This window comes from Protopterus annectens, chromosome 3.part0 (genome assembly GCF_019279795.1).
Source record: "Protopterus annectens isolate FY-2018-M chromosome 3.part0, PAN1.0, whole genome shotgun sequence".
Lineage (NCBI taxonomy): Eukaryota > Metazoa > Chordata > Ceratodontiformes > Protopteridae > Protopterus > Protopterus annectens.
The window spans coordinates 1998971971-1998995881 of NC_056731.1; the positions used below are offsets into that span (position 1 = coordinate 1998971971).

A 23911-nucleotide genomic window follows, 5' to 3' on the forward strand; every position below is an offset into this window, starting at 1 on the left:
CTCATCCGAGGGAGATCCATCCATCGGTCCAATACCTTGAGTATCTAGCGGCATGCCGGACTCCACATGGGTGTCGGTAGAGGCCTGCGACTCGAAGGTAGCGGGTATTAGGGGCTGCAAAAGCACCTCACTGAGTACTGGCGAACCGGCGACTGGCTTAGGAGAAGCTTTGTCGTCTGTTTTGGATCTCGACTGCCTTTCTCTGTCCTTTTCTTTGCGTTTTTTATGTACTCCGGTAGTCGGATTGCTATCCGACGACATTTCTGGGTAGCTAAATCTGTTTTCAAAATACTTTGATGCAAAAATATACTGACGCTTAATAGTGCGTTGGTTAAATCTAGCACAAAACCGACAGCCAGGCACATTGTGATAAGGGCCTAGGCAAGGAATACAGTATAAATGGAAATTCTTATGCAGTATTTGCTTCTCACAAGTAATACAATTATTAACTTTTTCTGACATCGGTAAAAAGCAAGAAAAAAGTTTCCCCAATGGGGTACTTAGCTTTAGTGAAGACTTCGGTTCTGAAACTCAAACTTGAATATTTCAGTAGTCGGCCGACCGGCACTTGCGAAATGCTTCTGCTTTGGGCACCACCCAGCAAGAAAGACTAAAGAAAATGGCGTTGGCTGCATGTTTTATACCCCTGACAACCTGACGTCATGGAAGAGAAGACAGCAACCGACGCAGCACCCAAGACTTTGGAATTCAGGCCAACTGAGGGCAACCTGCCAGCAGATAACCCCAAATGTAATCACTGCAACAGTGAAACACGAAGAACATGGGGACAAGGTTTTTACTCCAGTCTTTTCCTGGTACACAGAAAAGACAACTCCTGGCATCCTATCCTGGACATATCTATCCTAAACACATTTTTGGTAATTCCAAAATTCAAAATGCTAACTCTTCATTAGCTGCTTCCCATGCTGGGCAAAAATGTCTGGTTAGCAACATTGGATTTAAAGGAAGCTTACCTGCACATTGTAATGCACTGTCCTTTGGCTGATCTACTGTGCCCAGGGTATTCACAAAATGCCTAGCTCCAGTCATTGCATTTTGCAGGCAAAGAAATATCCAAATATACCCATACATAGACGATTTTCTAATTCTGGCAGTAAGACAGGACATACTATTAAATCATCTGGCATTTGTAAAGAAACTGCTAACCTCACTGGGGTACACCATAAACAAATTGTTGGATGGTCCTCTTAATAATAAAAACCTGTTTGGTTCTGCAGCTGCTGAGCAAGGCCTTGCAGGAATTAAAACATATTTTTGTTTTTCCTATTCCTAAATTTCAGAGGAATTATCCCTCTAAGTCTGCTTAGTAAGAAGAGTTCTAGGTAGGTTCCTCCTGCTAAGTCCTCTCAGACTCCCATTGCTCAGAAACCTCCTTTTCAAGACAAGCCAGGTTCTATCTGACTATTTGCTTCCCCCCATCCTAAGTCAGGTCCCATTACCTCTTTGTCTTTACCTGTTTCTTCCCAGTTGGTTAAGGATCACTCAAGATTCTTGGGTTCTGTCCATCATCCGCCAGGGATACTTAATGGCGTAGAAATCCCTTCCTCCTTTTCTGGGCATTCCTCAACCTCCTCAGGAACAGCTGCCTTTCTGGATTCCAAGGCACCGTTCATGCAATTCCCACTTCCCAAGAGGGGAAGGGATTTAGGGTTTTCACCGAATACCTCTCTCTCCTATGGTTGCATTTTGCAGAAAGAGAGAGATGTAAGTCTTTCCATAGCTAGACAATCTGTTCATTCAGGCTTCCTCTCCTGAGGTCTTGCTTCAGCATCTCCACTATTTGCCTCTTGCAAAGCTTAGGGTTTGCAATAAATTTCCAGAAATCAATCCTGACTTCTTCTCAGAGTCACGTATTTCTCGGTCACAGGCTCCAGACCATTCCTATGCTGGCTTTCCTGCCCCCACCCAAGGCTCTTTCTCCAATTGCCTTTTTTCATTCCCTTCTTCGAGTCTCAGTTGCAGCCACTGAATTTCTAAGGGCTCTAGGATTCATGACTTCACCATTCCTATGCTGCTACTAACCAGGCTCCATATGAGAATGCTACAGTGGTTCCTAAAGTCAGCATGGCTCCAACACTGTCTCTTCGTACTAATCATGCTCAAGGTGGTTAATGAATTGTCTCTTAATCAGTCTATTAATTTGCCCTTCTTTTTCCTTCACCTCAGTCTGCTAATGAGAAGGTAATTCACACCTTGGATTTGCATAGACCACTCTGATATTATTTGGATAAGACTAAGGCCATTCATAAGTCTGAACTGTTTATTTCTTTTCATCCCAGATCTCTAGGTTTGGCTGTTTCTAAGCAAACCATTTTGTCATGGATGTCAAAGGCCAATTTTTTTTTTGTTACTTCTTTCATGGGAGAAAGCCTTTCTGCTTCTGTAAAGACTCATTCTACCAGGCTATGGCTTCCTGTGGTGCTTTTTCCAAAGGCTTGGATACCAATTCCATCCTTGAGGCTGCTACTTGTACCTGTCTGTACTTTTACTAAGCATTACAAATTAGATGTTTACTGAGCGAGAGCTGGCTTTCCCAGAGCTAACCTGCATAGTTTTCTTGAGGACACTTCCGGCCTTTCTTCCTCCCAAGTTTCCTGTTGAGCTTTTGTACTCTCCCTTTAGTAAAGTCTACTGCAACAGTGATATGGAAGAACATAGTACAGCCGTGTAAACTCTTACTATAACAGTAAATGTTGTCTTCACTGTTGCAGTGTGTGCTTCTTTACCCTTTTCTGTACTTTCTTTTTTTCTCCTCCTGGATGTACATGTTCCTCCTATTTCCATGTACTGTTGTTCCTACTGGGGCTGTTCATTTCTGAGATCTGTACGTCCATACATTACCTTTATGCCCTATGCCACGAGCGGGAACCATGCGTGTGAAGTACGACATCTTTGAAAACCTAAAGTTTTGGTCCACTGGCAGGGAGTCCCTTTAGTAAAGAATACTGCAACAGTGAAGAGAAGGACATCTGCTGTTACGGTAAGATTTTACACAACTGTATTTTATTTGCTCTTAATTTCTAGTATCGCCATTCTAGTCAAATGCTTTCCTGGACATCCTTCCTGGCACCAAGAGATGTTTGCTTCCTGTCCATGGATGTCAGACCCATGTTATGAGTCCTGGCAGTATTATTGTGACATGCTTTGTGTGAGTAGCTGCAAAAATTCCTGTTTGGCTGCTTTTCTTTTAATTTCCATAATGTCTTCAAAGATCTACGAGATCATATTTGTTTTGCCAAAAATGACATAGAAGAAACTTAGAACTGCCCTCCACTTTTCATAGCCATGTTACATGGGTGCTTTTCAGAGCACAACTCGCACAATTCATTTATTTAATCAGCCCATGTTTAATTGCTATATTAGCAACATAAAGTGATTGCTGTGATGTCTTTTCATAGTCTGTCCTTGTGGTGAATTTGAATTTCTTGTGTTGAATTAAAGGTAGGCGTGAACTTCAGAATTTGTCCTAGCTTTCGAAGGCAAATCAGATGTTCTTTTCCAGTGCTTTTCAGTAGTGCTCCTAAGCTTACGTGAATTTTTATAGTGCAAATAGCTCAGTCCATGTGCTGGAAGAGCCAGTAAAAGTTGGGTGATAGGACGGAACATACCCAACCAAAGCCAGCCTGCATTTACTGGAAAAAGGATGGCAACTCATTTCTCTGCAGTGCTTTCATCTGTCAGGAGACTAACATCATAATGCACAGCACAAAAGACCAGGATGAACCCTCTAACCTCCTAAATAGCACATGTACTGTAATTGGATAATGATACTTGTGGAAGTATAAATGCATTACCCAGTAGGCTAACATTGCATGTCTGGCTTCAGAGGTGTGCCTGTCAGGCTGCCATGCTGGGAGATGGTAGAGAGTATACAAAAACCTCCCACCTCCTGCAAGATGACAGCTGTGATCCTTGGCTGTCATTGTAAAGGAGAGGAGAAACATGCAACCCAGTAGGGGTCAAGGAAGCTGTGTGGTAACATGATGTGGGAGGAGACAAAATAAAAAAAAAACACGTTCTACAAGTTACACAAGAAAAGACCATGATTATGGAATTGCAGGCTATGTGCTATACCAGTCACACAACTTCTGAAGTGCTTGTAAATCTGCCTTCCTTAAACTACCGTAACACACTTTGTTAGAATATCTGTTACTTCTTTCTTCTTCTTCTTTCGGCTTTTCCCGGTTAGGGGTCACCACAGCGGATCATCTGTCCGCTCATGATTAACAGTGGAGTTTTACAGTGTCGAGTTGCCAGCCCGACGCCCAACCTTCCACAGGAGGCACACACATGCACACACTCACACATAGGGCTAATTTAGAGTGTCCAATCCACCTACTGCATGTCTTTGGGATGTGGGAGGAAACTGGAGCACCCGGAGGAAACCCACGCGACCACAGGGAGGACATGCAGACTCCATACAGAAGACACCCCAGCTGAGAATCGAACCGGAAAACCTCTTGCTGTGAGGCGGCAATGCTAACTGCTGCACCACCGTGGCCACCCGTTAGAATATCTGTTACTAAATATAGAATTTTAATAATTGATAAAATACCTTTTTTTCTCGAAAGGTTACATAGACATGAGTGTGAAATATTAATGCTGTTTCCTATTTGTTAAGAATTTTGCTTTGTGTGTGTTCTTCGTCATCTGGACATAATTTCCTTATTTCCTCCTCTTATAAATTGCAGGTATTTCATTCAATCCAGAGAACATGTATGGAGCTGCTTAAAGTTATTGAGCTTTACCAGAAAAGAATTTGCTGTAAGTATTTTGTTGTCTTACTGTAAAAGCTTAAATGTTGGTTTCATTCATTCTTTCTTCCATCAGTTTAGTTTATGTTTAAACAGATTATCATTTTGTTTACATTAAGCACCACATATATGTCAGGATGTTCATGATATTAAAATATTTCTGGATGACAAAAAGTATGGCCTGGGGATGGAAAGCGTGTGCATCTTTAAACACTGAAAATTAAAAAAAAAAAAAAAAAAGTTGCAGAATGTGTATAATGTGATAGTAATGGGGGGGGTGTTGCTAGAGCAGCGAAAAGCATGTTTTTTTGTTTTTTTTTTTTTGTGGGGAGAAATCACATTTAATCCAGGATTGTACAAAAACAAGGTGTAGGCAAGATGGGGAGTTGGACATTCCAGGAAACCCCCCCCCCCCCCCTGTAAAGCATGTTCTAGGAAATGTGAAAGTGAGGAGGAAAGGTTTTTAAGCAATAAAGGGTGAAGAGAATGAAAAGGATAGGGTGGGGATGGGGGTGAGGAACTTCAAGGTAAACCGTATAGAAGAAAAGATGCTGAAGTCCAGAAACTAATAAATGAAAAAGAAACACTACACACACATGATTTTGGGTATTTGAAACAAAGGAGGAAGATGGAGATGTAAGCTCCAAGTCAGAAAAAAGGTGGAAGGTTCTAATGAGGGAGGGGTGCAGAGGAGAGAGAAAAGGAGGCCAAAATATGAACTGAAAAATGCTAAAAAGGGGGGAAAGGTTAACGTATGCATGACATCACTGAATGTGAATAGCGGGAAAAGTGATATTAGAAAAAGAACGGTGGTAAAAAATAGATGCGGAGGTAATTTGTTTACCAGATATAAGATGTACAGGTAAAGGAAAAGTGCGTAATTTGAGATGATGTGAAAACAAAGTGGTGTGGAGTATGCAGGTATTTGCAATATTACACAAATGAAGAGATTGAAATGTTGGATAATGTGGTGGTGGTTGCAGGGAGAGTTTTTGTGTGCGATGTAAGAAAGAGGCAGAAGGGTTAGAATAGTAGTATTGGTGTATGTGTATACAAATGTAAATTACAGAAAAAATGTTTGAGGAAACTCAAAATTATGTTTTGCTCATCCACCACAGCAGAGATATTACTATCCGTAATTTAAGAAAGGAGAAAGGGAAAATAGCACAAAATGTAAAAATGTTGAGACAGGTTGTAAATAATGGGAGATTAAAATAGGTAAATGGAGCAAATATACCTATAAAAACAAAGATTAACTATATGTTTACAGAGGACATGAAAAAATAGGCTGTATGGGCAATAACAGGAGAGAAAGAAAATAAAAGGAAAAGGATTGAAAAGAAATTTACAGAATGGAATGTCTTTGAGGGAAATTGTGGGAAGATCATGTGACAGTGAAGCCATTTTACATCAGTTGGACAAAGTGGTGAATGCTGTACAAAGAAAAGTTTAAAAATACATACTTGAACGAACAATGGAAGAAGGAAAATGACATATAAAAAGCAAAAAAAAAAATTCTGAAAGCATAACCCACGCACTCAGATCACTCCACAACAAGTACAAATATGACTCTGTCATTGTCCATGTTGGTGTGAATGACCTGAGACATACCTCCCTGGACTACATGAAAAGAGACATGGAACAGCTCTCGGATCTTGTAGCCCAGGCAGGTATGACCCTAGCCCTGAGTAGCATTCTGCCATTGCCCCGAATGATACCGCAGTACAAGGACAAAATGATTGACTTGAACAATTGGCTAAGCTTCTGATGTCATTCTGAGGGGATCCAGTATCTGTCTGCTTGGGATGACATGGTTGACAGACCACGATGCTTTGCCAGAGATGGCCTGCACCTGTCGCCCCTGGGATTCCGGATACTGGCTAAGGCTCTTGCTGCCCCCATAGTGCCATTTTTAGGCAAGGTTCAAATAACAAATTCACCACCGTAACAGGAACAGGCAAGCAAAAACTGAGGGTAATGCTACTCAATGCTAGAAGTCTAAATCTCAAAGTGCACTCACTCGAGGTACTCCTTAAAATGGAGAACATCGATATCTGTGCAGTGACTTAGACCTGGTTCAAGGCTCCAGAGAGCAATCCTGCACTACCAGGCTATAACTCATACCACACTTTTCGGCCATGTAACCTGGACCCAAACACCAAAGGCGGAGGTGTGTCTATATTCATTAAGGATATCCACACCTCCAGGCTAGTTGCTCAGCATAATGCATCCGAGGTTATCCAAGTGCAACTAACTCTGGGCAAAACTGCAATCCAAATTGTAGCTTGCTACAGATCCTCCACGATGCTCCAGGATTCCCACTCCTCTTTTCTTGATGTACTGGAAAATATTAGGGTTCAACCAAACTCCCTAATAATGGGCGACTTCAACTACCCCACCATTAACTGGGAAAACTACTCATGTACCAACTCCTTAGCTCAACGCTTTCTGGAATTCATAAACTCTAATGCCCTGGATCAACTTATCCACACCCCCACCAGGGGCAACAATATCCTAGACCTAATCATTACCAACATGAGTTACCGGTGTTTCACACCTGAAGTGAACTCCTCGTCGGTCCGATCCGACCATAAGCTAATCACCCTTGATATCCACATCCCGCCCCCACCCCCCATTAAGGAAACCACGGTAAAAAATTTCTCCAAAGCCAATTTCATGCTTCTTAAGACAGAAGTGGTGAACTTCATGACACCCATGCAGATGGACAATACAGTTACAACTGCTGAATCCTACACAAATGCACTGTATAAGCACTTACACAAGTGCATGGATTGTGCTATCCCAAACAGAACCAAGATGCTATCCTCCAAAAAAAAGAAAGCCAATCTGGTGGTCCCCTGCCATAAACAAACTGTACAACAGAAGGAAGAAACTGTTGCAAAAGAGAGTAAAATCCCATGAGTGGAGGAGCTCCCTGGTCAGCCTAAGTAAGAAGCTGAGATCCCTTATAAGATCCTCCAAAGCTAGCTACGAAAACAAAATCGCCACTAATTCTAAGGACAACCACAAAGCATTCTATAGCTATGTCAAGAATCTCGATGGCAACACACAGATCTGCTCTGAGTTACAGCACAAAGGCATGAAAATTACAGAACCAACTGATACTGCCAACATCCTGGCAGATAGGTTCAGTGCTAACTTTACCCCCCCCCCTAAAGGGCCCATATCTATACAGGAGGAATGCAGAGTCCCTGTAATCACAACTACGCAGGTAAAAGCTGCACTCTCTAAAGCCAAAAAACACAGCATCCATGGGACCGGACAACATCCCAGGCTGCGTTTTACACGAACTTCAGAACGAACTGGCTCCCCACTTAAGCACCATGTTCAATAATAGCCTCGCATCAGGCTTTGTGCCCACTGAATGGCACACAGCAACAGTTATCCTACTCCACAAAGGGGGAGCCACCACTGATCCTGGGAACTATCGAGCTATTAGCCTGATGAGTCTGGTCTGCAAGGCCATGGAACGTATCATCATGGAACTCATAAACAAAGACATTGGTAACCTCCAAACTCTGGATCCCACCCAGTTCGGGTTTGTGAAAGGCAGATCATGCCTCCTGAACCAGATCGACTTCTTTGAGGCAGTCACCAAAGCCGTAGATGAGGGTAAGGTGGTTCACACAGCCTATCTTGACCTCGCCAAGGCTTTCAATACCATCCCCCATTCTGGAATTATAGCTAAACTCACTAAACTAGGTATAAATCCCTACGTCACAAGATGGGTTGCCAACTGGCTCACTGACAGAACCCACACTGTAAAAGTTGCAGACTCCAAATCTGACCTCAAAGTAGTGACAAGTGGAGTACCACAGGGTTCTGTCCTGGGACATCTCCTGTGTGGTATCCACTTCTCTGAAGTGCAGGCTAACATAAAAGGCCTCTGGCTAATGAAGTTTGCAGATGACTGCAAACTAGGAGCCATAGTCAAGTCCCCAAATGATGTGGAAATCTTACAGAAGGGCCTTGCTGAGACAAATACATGGTGTCAGAGCCATGGCCTCAAGCTCAATGCCAAAAAGTGCAGTGTCATCCCCTTTGGTAAAAACTCTGTACCCATGAACTACCACATTGGCAGCAATCTACTTAACACCGAATGTGTGATTAGACCTTGGGACCCAGGTGGAGATTAGTCTCTCCTTTGATAGTCACATCGCCACAGTAGTCAGGAAGTCCTTCTACGTGGCATACCTCATCATAAAAGGGTTCTCATCCAAGAAAAAAAGAGGTCATTGTTCCCTTCTACTCGACACTCATTAGACCCATTATAGAGTACAACGCCCCTTATGGAATGTACCTCACAAGACATATGCAGCAGCTGGAAAGGCCACAGAAGTACCTCACAAAGAGGATTACTGGCCTCAAACAAATGCCCTACACTGACCGCCTCAAAAAACTCCAGATTTACTCTGTAGCATATTGCCTACTCTGAGGTGATCTCTGCCTAACATATAAAATGATGTCAAACCCAGAGCTGTTGGACATGCTACACCTAAAGAAATCCCAATCCCACTAAGCTACATGCTCTAGGGACCTAAACCTTTTCGTCACAGTAAACAGAACATGGTGGAGGGATAGATTCCTGTCCCAGAGACTTCCCATACTCTGGAACAGGCTACCCATCTATGTCAAGCAAAGTTCTTCATTAGCACTCTTCAAGAAAAATCTTGAGGAGTGGATGGGAAATAGGAAATGCACTCCGGGGATCACTTCTATGTCTCTGCTAGACAGTGGCACAGGAAAATAACTTTCTTGGGTGGCATAAGCCAGGGATTCCAAAGACGTGCATCTGGAGCATTTCTCCCCGGGCCTCCACTGAAAACAGGCTCTGTGGAACCTAGTCGGACTAGGCTTATGTAGGCCCTTGGGCCGATAGCCTATTACCTACCTATGAACCTATTAGTAAAGAGAGGAAAAAATAAAAAAAATATTTAGACAAAAATATTATTTGAAAGAGAGAAGCTTCCCCATTTTAGGTAAGAAATTGAGATTATATTTTTGAAACATTTTTGTTGAATTATCACTTAAGACATAGACAGACCTACATTTACTTAAAAGAAAAAACAGGTTAACATGTTCACATTTACAAACATTATACATCACGTATATTTTTAGACAGTTATCCGGTTTCCTCCCACATTCCAAAGACATGCAGTAGGTGGATTTTGACTCACTAAATTGGCTGTTGGTGCGAGTGAGTGTGCAAGTAAGTGGTACAGATGAACTACTGTGGCAGGGCTAGCCACCCAGAGGTGTAAACCTTGGCTTGAGATGATTGTTAATGTTGAAGTGACACCCCGACCCTGTGTGCAAAATGGGAAAATGGGTTGAGGATGGATGGATCACCAATCCTACATTACATAAATTCGTGAATTCCTGCTTTCCCTTAAACCTCATTCATGTTAAGTTGTCAATCTCGCCTTCATTCTTGCTTGATGGGTTCGGAGCCGATCCCTCGGCTCCGACTCGGCACTTGCTTTAGCTCGAGAACTCCTTTTACCAGCTCGAGGCAGCCCCATATCCCATGATGCAAGGCAGGAAGTATCCAGATCTCGTTTGCCGCTTCGCTTGGGAGGTCTTCTCTTTACCAGCTCCTGGTAAGTAATTCATATTTGTGACATTTAAGCCCCTTTTTTAGTTAAAAACTATTTGTTTTGATAGTTTAACTTTAAATTTAACTTTTTCTGACAGAAATCCCTGTCTCTTTTAATTTTTTTAGTCAGTTAATTTCCCTATCCCATCCCCCCCCCCTGTTAGGGTGTGTTTGTTGGTATTTTTTACTAAATACCTTTTTGGTATTAATTTAATTTAATTGGACTGGTGTGTGTGTGTTTTGTTAGGCACCATGTCTAAAGAGAGGGTTTCAGGTTTTAAGAAGTGTGACTCGTGCTGTCAGAAGATGTCTCTGACAGACGGTCACACTTCTTGCCTGTACTGTTTAGGCCCTCTTCACCTGCAGGACTCCTGTGCTGTTTGTCACTCCTTCAGCCAGAGAGTCCTGCAGGAGAGAAGGAATAAGTTGATTCTCAGGGGTCTTCTTAAGCCGGAGGGCTCTCCGCTAAGTCGGCCCCACAAAATCAACTAAATCTGCCAAGACCCAGGCTTCTGTTTCTAAGCCTGTGGCCTCGGCTCCGACTCGTATAGAGTCGAGATCGGCTCCGCTGGAGCCGATTCTGATCCACTAAGCTTTGGCGCCGATGGCTATCGGTGCGAATCTGCTTTGACCACTGTGGTGTCGGTTCCGACCGGCTCCGACACCCACGCAGACGGCATCGGTGTCGGCTCCGATCGGCTCCGCCACCCATGTGGCTCAGGCATCGGTGTCGGCCCGATCGGCTCCGTTACTCTGGTGGCTGTATCGGCTCCGGCTGGAGCCGATACATCGAGGCGTTCTGCCGGCTCCGAGAAATCGGTGCCGACAGGATCAGTATTATCGGCTCCGCTGACCCATTCCAGGAAGAGGTCGAGGTCTCCTTCCTTGGAGCCGATACTTTCCCGCCTCGCCTCTTCTATCGGAACGGAGCCATCGGAGCCGATCTTCAAGGTCATCCAGGTTGTCAGACCATGACCTAGAGAGAGTGGTCAGTAGATTGCTCAAGTCACAGGTACTGGCCCAAATGTTACACAGTCCGTCTCAGCAGACGACTGTTGGTCCACACCCCATTACAGTTCCTCCTTCAACTCTACCCCAGAGCTTGGAGTTGGAGTCTTCGGGCATGGTTACTGCTACGGCTGGAGGACGGATACCCCCTTCTGTTCCTTCAGCCCCTACTCTTATCTCCTCTTCCTTAGAGGGATTCGTGGTCGGGCTTCCATGGTCTCCTCCGAGGGGTGAGTGGCATCGGACCCTTGTCCGAGCCCGCTCTTCCTTGGAGCCTCGGCCTTGGTGAGCTCGGCTCCGACATCTGCCTCGGAGACTTCCCTTCGGTGGCCCCTGGGTTCCTAGCTCTTGGAGCGGGTCTCTCGGACCTGCCTGGGAGGGGAGCATTCGAGGTGATGAAGAGTGTACTGGCCACTGGTATCAGTCAGCAGTCTCTTCCCGTAGCTCCTCCCTCTATTGTACCTGTTGACATCTCTGCCACTTCTCTTGCTACAGGACCCAGAGATCCTCCGCCTCAGGTTTCCCCATTGGGAATTTCCCCCTCTTCCGAGGATTCTCCTGATGATGTTCTTCGTTCCACATTGCTGCAGTCCTAACTATTGGGTAGTCCGCTGTCCAGTCGGCCCGAATACCAGAGTATATGGCTGACGTCGGTCAGGGCGCATTAGACTGACGTCAGTACGTCAGGGTACTAATGCGCATGACCGACGTCATATCCTCAGTCTTTTTTGCCGCATGGTCCGATGCAGAAGCAGTTTTGCGAGTGCAGGTTGGCGTTCTGAAATTTTCTGAAGTCGGAGTTTCAGACCGAATCAGAGTTGGCTAAGTACCCCGTTGGGGAACATTTTTGTTTTTTCTTGCCTCAGTATTTAACCGGATGTCAGAAAAAGTGAATAACTGTATTTCTTGTGGGAAACAGATACCTCATAGGGATTACCATACCTTGTGTATACCTTGTTTAGGGCCTGAGCACGACGTTGTTGGATGCCGCTCTTGTGCTAGGTTTAACAAACGCACTATTAAGAGAAGGTTAGACTGTGCCAGGTTAGTGTTTGGGAAGCGTTGCAATTATAAAATGCCGTCGGATGCTCCGACGCCGCTTCGTCCAAGAAGCGCAAGGACAAAACAGCGAAGCCTAGGGTTGATGAACCGGCAGTCCCGGACGTCGGTTCTTTAGAAGGCTCAGTGGAGCCAGAGGTTTTGCCAGGAGTTTCTTTGGAGTCTCAGGCAGAGACTTTACTGTTACAGGATGTGCCTTCTCAGGAGGTAGGCCAGGCTGAGGGGCTTCTCAGGTAACTGTTCTTCCCTCTCTTCCCAAGGGAGTTAGAGCCTCTCCTTCTGTTTCCAAAACTTCTTTGAGAGGTAGGCCAAGTTTAGCTTCAGTGGGGCTTCTCCTAGCACTTCAGGTTCTGTGCCTAAGAAACATATGCTTAAAATGGCAGAAGATTTGATTACTATGATTAGAGGTTCTCTGCCCCTCCTGATAAGAGGCCTAGGGTGGAACCTGAGTTTGATAGTTTTGAACAGTGTTCAGAGGCTTCTGAGTCTTCTGGAAGATTTGCAGGAGTACCCTCCTTATTCTGATTCTGATGGGGATGATTCCACTCCTACAGCTTCTCCTCCTGAGGATTTCTCATTTTCAGAGACTCTGCATTCCATGAGGGAGCACTTTAAATGGGAAGGCCAGGATTACTCTGATTCCAGGAAAAGGCTTAGGGAATTCTTGTTTTACCCCAGCATAGGCCCTTAGCTATACCTCCTGTGTTGAATGTGGTGGAAGATGTTTTTGCAGAGTCTTCCCTGAACCCTGATTCTTTGCCTCCTGCTCCTGTTAAACCTGATAGGTACTATAGGGTGCCTGAAGCTCATAAGTATCTTTTTAAGAGTCCTAGGGCAGACCCGAAACTGTTTCTCAGGGACCTAAAGGTGTTAAGGCCTCTGTGGTTAAAAACCCTGTTCCCACTGATAAAGAGGCAAGGGCTTTGGATAGATGGGGAAAGAAAGTATATACTTCTTCCACTTTAGCCATGAGGGCGTTGAATTGTCAGTTCCACATGCTAAAATATCAAAATTATCTCCTTTCACAACTGAAATCTAAGGTGGATGCTTTGGCGGAAGGTATTGAGTGTAAAGAGTTGCTGGATTTAGTTCATGTGTCTGAACAAGTGGGTAAGCATTCTTTGCAATGTGGTTTTGATGCTGTACAGGCCTCCTCGAGGGTGGCTGCCACTAGTTCTGTTCTTCGCAGGCATGCCTGGTTGAGGGATCAGAATTTAGCTGAGCATGTTAAGACAAGGATTTTGGATGCTCCTTTACAGTCTGATGTGTTGTTTGGCTCGCCTGTGGAAGCAGTTTTAAAGAAAATGGAGGACAAAGCTAAGTCTATGCAAACTGTTAAAGATTTTTGCAGGTGCAGCCACCAAGTTTAGTAGAAATTGGCCTACTAAGGGATGGACATATCCTGCTTATGATTCCCAGTCTAGGGGTAGGTCTAGACGTGGTAGGGGCAGAGCTCAAGGTTCTTTTAGGCCTAGAACAGGGAGTTCACCTGCTCAGACTTCTGGTGAGGGCAGGGGTCAGTCCTTTCGTAAACAGACCCAATGACCTGCCTTTTCAGCTGCCAGTAGATTCTCGTCTGGCAGCTCCTTTGGGAGGAAGACTGTCTCTTTTCAAAGAAAATTGGGATTTAATCACTCAAGACAGATGGGTGTTGGATATCATTCACCACGGTTACAGGTTTTATTTCCATACATTGCCCCTTTCAAAGGCATGCCAGACGTTCCTCCTCCACAAAGGAAAGAGGCTCACAAGCAAATTTCTCTGTTACTCCAAATAGGGGCCATTCAGCCAGTCCCTGTATCAGAAAGGGGCCTAGGATTTTATTCTCGCCTGTTCCTAGTACCAAAGAAGGGGAACACGTGGAGACCAATTTTGGATTTATCTATCCTCAACACTTATCTGGACATTCCAAAGTTCAAGATGTTGACGTTACAACAGCTTTTACCTCTGCTGGGCAAAGATCACTGGATGGTAACTTTAGATCTCAAGGAAGCTTACCTTCATGTGCCTATAAGACTAAGTTGCAGGAAGTATCTGCGTTTCGAGCTGGAAATTCTCATTATCAGTTCTCTGCATTGCCCTTTGGCTTATCTACTGCGCCCAGAGTATTCACAAAGGTTCTGGCTCCAGTGATAGCTTACTTCAGGCTAAAAGGAATTCAAATCTATCCTTACTTGGACGACTGCCTGATTCTGGCTCAAGAAAAGGAAGACCTTCTACAGCATCTGGAATATGTTATAGCAGTGCTAAGATGCCTAGGGTATTCTGTGAACGAAATAAAGTCCAGTCTAGTACCCTCTCAAGACATGTGCTTTCTGGGTGTGAGACTGAATACAGCAGCCCAGATGGCCTTTTTAACCCCGGACAAACAAAAGAGTCTATCACTTTACTTCCATCAACTATCTCATCAGTCCGTGCTGACTGCAAGGACAGTCCTTCAAGCATTAGGGTTCATGGCATCTTGTATTCTGGTGCTTCCCAATGCCAAACTGCATATGAGGAAGCTGCAATGGTATCTTAAAAATGTATGGACACAGCACTGCCAGGATTTGGACACTGTCATTCAAATAATACCTTGCCTTCAAAAAGAATTTTTGTGGTGGGCTCAGGAATGTCACCTAAACAAGGGACTCTCTGTGACCCGCCAGAGGCGAGTCAGATTTTAACGACAGATGCCTCGGACATTGCTTGGGAGCTCATCTAAATGGAAAGTGGATACAAGACAAGTGGCCTGCCAGACTACAGCATCTACATATCAACATGAAGGAGATGTTAGCAGTCCAGTTTGCGTTAATGGCTTTCAAGGAGTTACTTCTTCCAGGGCAGGTGTTGATTCTAACAGACAACACAACTGTCATGTGGTACATCAACAAACAAGGGGAACACATTCTTATCCTCTATGCAGGCAAGCAATGATTTTATGGGAGACTGCGCTCAGCTTGCAACTAACTCTTCAGGCAAGGTTTCTGCCGAGCACAGAACTCCTTAGCAGATGTGTTAAGCAGACAAATCATGGATCCCCACGAGTGGAAACTGGATCTTCATGTATTTCAGAAATTGACAGTGTCATGGGGAACTCCAGACATAGATCTGTTCGCTTCTCCACTAAACCACCAGCTGCCAAAGTTTTGCACAAAGGGGTTTCATCACACAGCTTGGAAAGTGGATGCTCTTTCTTTCAGTTGGAAAAATCTTCATGTGTATGCCTTTCCACCTCTGCCTCTTCTTCCAAAGGTGCTCTTAAAGGTCAAACAAGACAAGCCAAGGATGATTTTAATAGCTCCAGATTGGCCTCGCAACACTGGTACCCACTACTAAGGAGTCTGGTAAGGAAGCCTCCATGGCCTTTACCTTTGATTCCACATCTGTTATCTCAGAAGGACGGTCATCTGCTCAATGTCAAGCTTCACTCACTTCATCTAACAGCTTGGCATATTCTGTGTTGAAACACAGCAGGTCTCAACTTCCTCAACAAGTTTTAAATGTGATTATGGAAGCTAGAAGACCTAGTACAAGGAAAGTGTACGCAGAAAAATGGAAGAGGTTTTTATTTTGGAGTACAGCAAAGAATTTGGAGATTTCTGAGCCTAATTTGAATGTGGCTCTTCAATATCTTACTGAGTTATTGGACAAAGGTTTGTCCTTCTCTTCCATTAAGATTCATGCTGCAGCAATTTCAGCTCACTATGATTGTGACCCACCATTGTTTTCGCATCCTTTGTTCAAGCAGTTTCTTAGAGGGGCAAAGAATATAAGACCCCACGTAGAGCTCCTACTCCTGCTTGGGATCTCAATTTTGTGTTGGAAAAACTTACTCTACAACCTTTTGAGCCTCCGGCTACTGCTGAATTGAAATACTTGTCATGGAAGACTGCTTTTCTGTTGGCTATTACTTCTGCAAGAAGGGTGTCTGAGTTGCAGGCCCTTATGGCAGTAGAGCCCTTTTGATTTTCCATAAGGATAGGGTATCATTACGTACTAATCCTTCCTTTATGCCTAAGGTGGTTTCTAGTGTGGCTTTAAACCAAACTATTCATTTGCCTACTTTTTATGCAGACCCCCAAAATAAAGGGGAAAAGATTTTGCACACTTTAGATGTACATAGGCAATTGCTATTATTTAAGCAGGACTAAGGATTTTAGGCAGTCTCAGCAGTTGTTTGTTTCTTTTGCTTTGAGTTCAGAGGGCAAGCCTGTGTCAAAACAAACTATTTCTAGGTGGATTGGGTTTTGCATTGCATTTTGTTATTCCCATCATGGCAAGGAGATTCCAGCTGGGATTAGGCCTCATTCCACTAGGGCTACTGCCACTTCAACAGCATTTCTAAGGGGTGGCAACTAAGGATATTTTGGAGGCAGCTACTTGGAGTTCAGTGCATACTTTCTCTAAGCATTATCACCTTCCTCTCTACTCTAAGTCTAGGGCTGGTTTTGCCACAGCTATTTTGCAAGGCATGTTGTCAGCTCCTGCTTCTTTATGATTTGCCAGCCTCCCTTACCTCTGCTTTGGGATTCTACCCAATAGTTAGGACTGCAGCAATGTGGAACGAAGAACATAGTACAGTTTTGTACCTACCATAAATGTAGATGTTCGAGGATCCACATTGCTGCAGTCCAATTTACCCTCCCTCCTTCCCCTCTGTGTTTAGGGGTGGTTGTGTAGGTGAGGTTATATGCTGATATTTTTGTATATATTTTGTATATATTGTACATATTTCTGGTGCAGGTATATTGGGCCTTGTCTTTTTAGGGTCTTCTGACATCTGGGGCAAGAAAAGACTGAGGATATGACGTCGGTCATGCGCATTAGTACCCTGACGTACTGACGTCAGTCTAATGCGCCCTGACCGACGTCAGCCATATACTCTGGTATTCGGGCCGACTGGACAGCGGACTACCCAATAGTTAGGACTGCAGCAATGTGGATCCTCGAACATCTACATTTATGGTAGGTACAAAACTGTACTTTTCGGGAGATCCTCCTTGGAAGAGGACTTGTAAGAGGAAGCATGTAGACTCCCCTGAGTCTGTCACTTCGGATACTGACTTTGATGAGTCAGAGGGATCCCCTAGATCCCCCTCTGAGGATGTCTCCTTCTCAGACATCCTAGAACTTCTGAAACAGAGGGGAAACTGGCCCACCAACAATCCCTCTGAGGATGAGTCAGTATACCTAGAGGCGTTTGGATCTCGGCCCTCCACCTCCTGGGTGTCTCCGCCTTTCGACCCCCTTATGCAGTTATAGCACGAAAGGCGTGGACAGCTCCTGACTCTGTAGAGCCAGTCCCTAGGAGGCCTTCTAAATTTATAACTGCCCCTAGTGACAAACAATTCCTTACAAAGGGTGTCCCCGCTGATGCCATGGTGGTGGCTGCGGCCACCAAAAAGGAACTTGCAGATCCTTCCGTGCCCGTCCATCCTCCTAATAAGGACTCTAGGACCATGGATAGGTACGGCAAGCGGATGTTTTCCTCAGCGACCTTTGCTATGCGTTCGCTGAATTATCTTTGTCACTTCACCAGACTCCAGAGAGATATCCTGAAGGAGCTGGGAGAAGTAGTTCAGGATCCTACAGCTGCAGGGGCCCAAGAAAAGATTGCTTCGCAGCTAGGAACCCTCAATTCCATTGCTAACTCCTCCATGCGCCTAATATCTTATGCTGCTGATGGAGCCAGTAGAGCCGCAGGCACAGGTGTGGCTCTTAGACGCCAAGCCTGGATGCGGCTATGTGATTTTTGGATCCCTTTAAGGCGTCCTTCACAAATTCTCCCTTTGATGGGTCAGCTTTGTTTGGCCCTCAGGTGAAGGAAACCTTGACCAGGTGTGAGCAGGACGGCAAGACTCTTTCTGCTGTTGGAGTCCGTTTTCCACCCCTTCTAGGCCTTATCCCAAAGGACAGAGGGGTGGGAAGATGTGGTTCCGTAAATCTCAAGGAGTCACGCCGATTCACGTGGTCAGTTTACCCCTAGAGGCAGAGGGGGTAACAACAACAGACGCTCTAGAAGCAGAGGGGTCCGAAGAATCAGGGCAACAGGGAGTCTCTTCCTGAGAAGCCCTTTCAGCATCCCTGAGGTGTTGCCCGGCTGTCCCTCCTTGGAGGCAGTCGGGAAGATTATCACTGTACCCAGAAGCCTGGCATTCCCTCACTCAAGACAGATGGGTACAGTCGATCATATCCAAGGGTTACATAATTCCTTTCGAGGAAAGTCCCTTCCCTCAAGTTCCCTTCCAGATGTACCACCCGGTCTAAGGGACATTGCAGAGTTAGAGATCAAAACTACTGCAAAAAGAGCCATTCAGCCAGTTACAATAGACCATTCAGAGCCGGAATCTACTCAAGATTCTTTTGGTCCCCAAAAGACGGGAGACTGGAGACCAATATTGGATCTCAGCAGACTCAACAAGTCTGTCAGGAAGACAAGATTCGAATGGTCACTCCTCAGTCAATTCTACCCTTCTTACAGAAGGACAACTGGATGTGCTCAATAGATCTTCAGGATGCGTACTATCACATCAAAATTCACAGACGCTCCAGGAGATTTCTCCGCTTTCGGCTGGGGTCCAGTCATTTCCAGTTCAGAGCCCTGCCCTTTGGTCTCACTACAGCCCCCAGAGTGTTCACCAAATGCATGGCAGTGGTCACGGCTCACCTGAGACGTCAAGGATTCCAGGTGTTTCCGTATCTCGACGACTGGCTCCTGTCAGCCACCACCAGGCATCAGCTTATACAAGCCAGGGATTATACAATAGACCTTTGTTCTCTTTTGGGCATCTCAGTCAACTACGAAAAGTCATCCTTATCGCCCTGCCAGTCTATTACCTTCATAGGCGCAAACTTAAACACTGTTCAGATGTCAGCTACCCTTACAGAACAAAGAGTTTCAGACATTCAGACTCATGTCAGGATCATTCTGGCCAGCAAGAAGGTACAGGCCAGAATGGTTCTAAAGGTGTTAGGTCTTATGGCTGCGGCCATCACTCTTCTTCCTGGCTCGATTCTACATGCGCCTCCTTCAGTGGATGCTGTTCACACAGTGGTCATACCAGCAACTCCCAATGCGTCACCAGATTCTGGTGACACAAACATGCAAAGAACATCTTGCTTGGTGGATCAAATCGTCTCAGGTTCACCAAGGCAGGTGCTTTGTACCTCCGTCCCCGATAGCCACTGTCACCACGGATGCCTCCCTGATCGGGTGGGGGGGTCATTATCAGGGCAGGATGGTTCATGGGACGTGGCAACCGTTCGAGTACCATCTGCACATAAATGTCCTGGAGATGAGAGCAGTGCTTTTAACGTTGCAAGCCCTCAACGACTTTCTTCCCGTAGGGACAGTTGCAGTCCACACAGACAACATGTCTGTAGTTTGGTATATCAACAAACAGGGCGGAACCAAGTCCTACCCCTTGTGTCGAGAAGCGCTCAGACTTTAGCAATGGGCGATCTCCTCTCATCGGTTTCTGGTAGCAACGCATATCCCTGGGAAAACCAACATCATAGCGGACAGATTGAGCAGAGCTATTCTCATGCCTCACGAGTGGTCTCTCAAGCAATCCATAGCGGAAGAGATTTTTCTGGAATGGGGTCGTCCATGTTGCGATCTTTTTGCTACTCCCCAAAACAGCAAATGTCCAGACTTCTTCAGCCTCTTCCCTCTATCAGGCCATCCCCCAGAGACGCTCTGACCCAGGATTGGCCCCAGGGACTTCTTTATGCCTTCCTCCTTTTCCTCTGATCCCTCAGGTGATCCAGAAAGCTACCGCTTTGAGAGCCAAATTGATTCTCATTGCCCCTTACTGGCCTCGACAAGTTTGGTTCCCGTTCCTCCATCATCACCTTTTGGTGCAGCCGTGGCATCTGGACCCAGTGCCAGATCTACTGATTCACCAATCCGGTCAGCTGCACCGGTCAATCCCTTCTCTCAACCTCACAGCATGGTTGCTCCACTTCCTTCCTTAGCCAGGCTTCCTTTGATCTCTAACCCAGTTAGAGATATCATAGTAGCTTCACTAAAATCCTCTACCAGGAGGATTTACACAAGCAAATGGAACGTTTCTCTTATTGGGCTAAGGCCCAAAATATTGATCCTTTTACTGCCCCTGTTCAGGCAGTTCTGGACTTCTTAGCAGAGATTTTCCATGCAGGCTCCTCTTCTTCCACAGTCAGAGTTCAGTTGGCTGCTATTTCTAATTTTCATGTCGGGATAGCAGATCATAATATTATGTCCCATAGGCTCTGCAGGGCCTTTTTGAAAGGAATTTTCCTACTAAAGCCTCCAATCAGGAATCCTCCTCCTCAGTGGGATTTAAATTTAGTGCTGACATCCTTGATTCTTCCGGCCTTCGAGCCAGCTGTTTCTTGTTCCCTGAAATATCTTTCTTGGAAAACTTTATTCCTAGTGGCTATTACATCTGCCAGGAGGGTGTCTGAACTTCATGCTCTTCGGTTCGACCCCCTATTTGGTTTTTCACAAAGACAGAGTATCTTTGAGAACTAATCCATCCTTTTTACCTAAGGTCGCTTGAAAAACAATCTGAATCAATCTATTGATCTCCTGTATTTTTCCTAACTATTCAGATAGAGCTGAACAAAAGCTACATTATCTTGACGCCCACCGTCAGCTTAGATATTATTTGGACAGAACAAAAAATTTAGGAAATCTGATCAACTTTTGTTTCCTATGCGGATAATAAAAAGGCCTTCCTGTTTCTAAAGTGACTTTGTCCAGATGGCTTTCTTGGTCATCACTGAAATTTATACGATCAGGGAAAACAGCTGTGCTCAAAACCTAAAGCACATTCAACTAGGAGTTTAGCTACTTCTACAGCTTTTCAAGCTAGACTGCCTTTAGACACTATTTGTGCAGCTGCCACTTGGGCTACTCCTCACACTTTTGTTTCCCATTACAAATTGGACTTGGCCTCTAGGGACAGAGCCAGTTTTGGCTCTACAGTCCTCAAGAGTTTGTTCCATTGAGCCACCCAGGATAGAGGTGCTAGGACGCGGTCCCATCAAGCAAGAATGAAGGCGAGATTGACAACTTAACATTAAGTTATGTACCTACCATAACGCTCCATGTTAGTTGTCTTCTCTCTTCTTTCTTGCGACCCTCCCTCCTTCCCCCTGGCCTGGACAGACCTTGTATAAGAAACTATAATGCTAAAGACCATTCGGACCTGGTCCTTTTTCCATTTGTAAGTTTCTTCTTCCTTTGGGAAGTATTGTTATGCTTGGTGTTATTGCCCTTTTGTCAACAAACGAGATCTGGGTACTTCCTGCCTTGCATCATGGGATATGGGGCTGCCTCGAGCTGGTAAAAGGAGTTCTCGAGCTAAAGCAAGTGCCGAGTCGGAGCCGAGGGATCGGCTCCGAACCCATCAAGCAAGAAAGAAGGCGAGAGAAGACAACTAACATGGAACGTTATGGTAGGTACATAACTTCTTATTCCTGCAAAACATTATTCTGCATGTATTGTTCCCACAATTTCCATTTTTTTTTTGTATGTAATTTAATGTTCTTCATGTTTCACTGTTGCAGTCATCACATTTGGGTTATCTGCTTGCAGTAGCCCTCAATCGGCCTGATTAACATAGTCTTGGGTCCTGCCTCGGTCTCTTCATACATGACATCGTCATCATGGGTATAAAACATACAGCCGACACCATTATACCAGTCTTTCTTGCTGGGCGGTGCCCAAAGCAGAAGCAGTTCACAAGTGCCGGTCGGCCGACTCCTGAAATTTTCGTTTTCGAGTTTCAGAACCGAAGTCTTCAACTAAAAGCTAAGTACCCTGTTGGGGAAACTTTTCTTTGCTCTAAACCGATGTCAGTAAAAGTAAATAATTGCATTTCTTGTGGAAAGCAAATACCTCATAAAGATTTTAATTCGTACTGTATTCCTTGCCTAGGCCCTGACTACGACATTCCTCAATGTCGGTTTTGTGCCTTATTTAAACCACGAGCTGTCCATCGTCTGTATATTTTCGCTTCTAAATATTTTGGTGCTCGGTTCAATTATTCTGATATGTCTTCGGTAAACCATCCGACTACCGACTTTCCAAAAAAACGCAAAGACAGAGACAGGTCACCTAGGTCAAAAACTGCCGACGACCCTTCTCCTAAGCCAGTCGCCAGTTTGCAGTACTCAGTGAGGCGCTTTTGCAGCCCCTGATACCCGCTACTTCAGATTCGCAGGCTTCTACTGAGACCCATTCGGAGTCCTGTATGCCGCAAGATGCTTCAACTATGGAACCTGCGGATGTCTCTACCTTGGATGGGCCCGGAGCCGCTGTGCAGGCACCGGCTTCTGAGGGTGTATTCAGGCCTACTAACTTGCATATTAAACCGACGCCATCTTCTTCAAGGCCTAAAACTCGAACCATGCCTAGAAAACTGACGCCCAGACCCCATGGTTAGGCCTCTATGCCTAAAAAACAAATGATAAGAATGTCTGAAGACCTTATTACTTTAATCAGGGGAAGTCAACCTTCCCCTCTAAGAGTCCTAGGACTGAGTTTGCTTATGATTCTTCTGACTAGGATTCTGAAATTTCTGTTATTTCTGATGACCAGGATTTACCCTTTTCTACCTATGAGGATTCTGATGCAGAGGACTGTACTCCCTCTGCTTTTCCTCCAGAGGGTTTCTCTTTTGGAGAAACCTTGCATACTCTCAGGGAGCATTTTTGTTGGGAAAGTCAGGATTTCTTTGATTCTAAAAAGAGGCTTAGGGATTTCTTACTCCTGCTCCAGCACAGGCCTTTAGCTATACCTCCCATACTGGACATTGTTGATGATGCCTTTTCTGAATCTAGCTTGGCCCCTGACTCTTTACCTCCTGCTCCCAGAAAACCTGATAGATATTACAGGGTTCCTGGCTCTCACAAGTTCCTTTTTAAAAATCCTACTGTTGATCCTTAATCCATTTTACAGGGACCCAAGGGCATTAAAGCTTCTACTGCCAAAAATACTACCCCCTCTGATAGAGACTCCAGGGCGGTGGATAGATAGGGTAAGAAGGTATACACTTCTGCAACTTTGGCCATTAGGGCCTTGAATTGTCAGTTTCATATGTTAAAGTATCAGCAGCATATTATCGGATTGCTTGAACAGAAAATAATGTTGATTCCTGATTGTGCTGAAAATAGGGATTTACACGATTTAATGCATTCTGCTGAGCAAGTTGGTAAACATACTTTGCAATCTGGTTTTGATTCACTAGAGGCGTCTTGCAGGGCTGCGGTAATTGGGTCTGTACTTAGAAGGCATGCTTGGCTTAAGGAGCAGTCCTTGCCAGATCATGTCAAAGTGAAATTACTGGAGGCTCCCGTAAATCAGGACCACTTGATTGGCAGCAAGGCAGAAGTTGTTCTTAAAAGGATGGAGGAAAAAGCCAAATCTATGCAAACTGTTTAAGATTTTTTACAAGTACAACCTCCAAGATTTAGTAGGCAT

General features: G+C 44.9%; 1 protein-coding gene across 1 annotated transcript in view; it reads left to right on the top strand.

Moving 5' to 3' along the window:
• The window catches only part of LOC122797240 (islet cell autoantigen 1-like), a 472425-nt gene that overhangs the window by 369842 nt on the left and 78672 nt on the right, over positions 1–23911 (top strand). The window contains exon 4 of the mRNA XM_044066089.1: positions 4713–4785. Within this exon, the coding sequence (XP_043922024.1) occupies positions 4713–4785 (73 nt within the window). The remainder of the gene's footprint in view (positions 1–4712; positions 4786–23911) is intronic.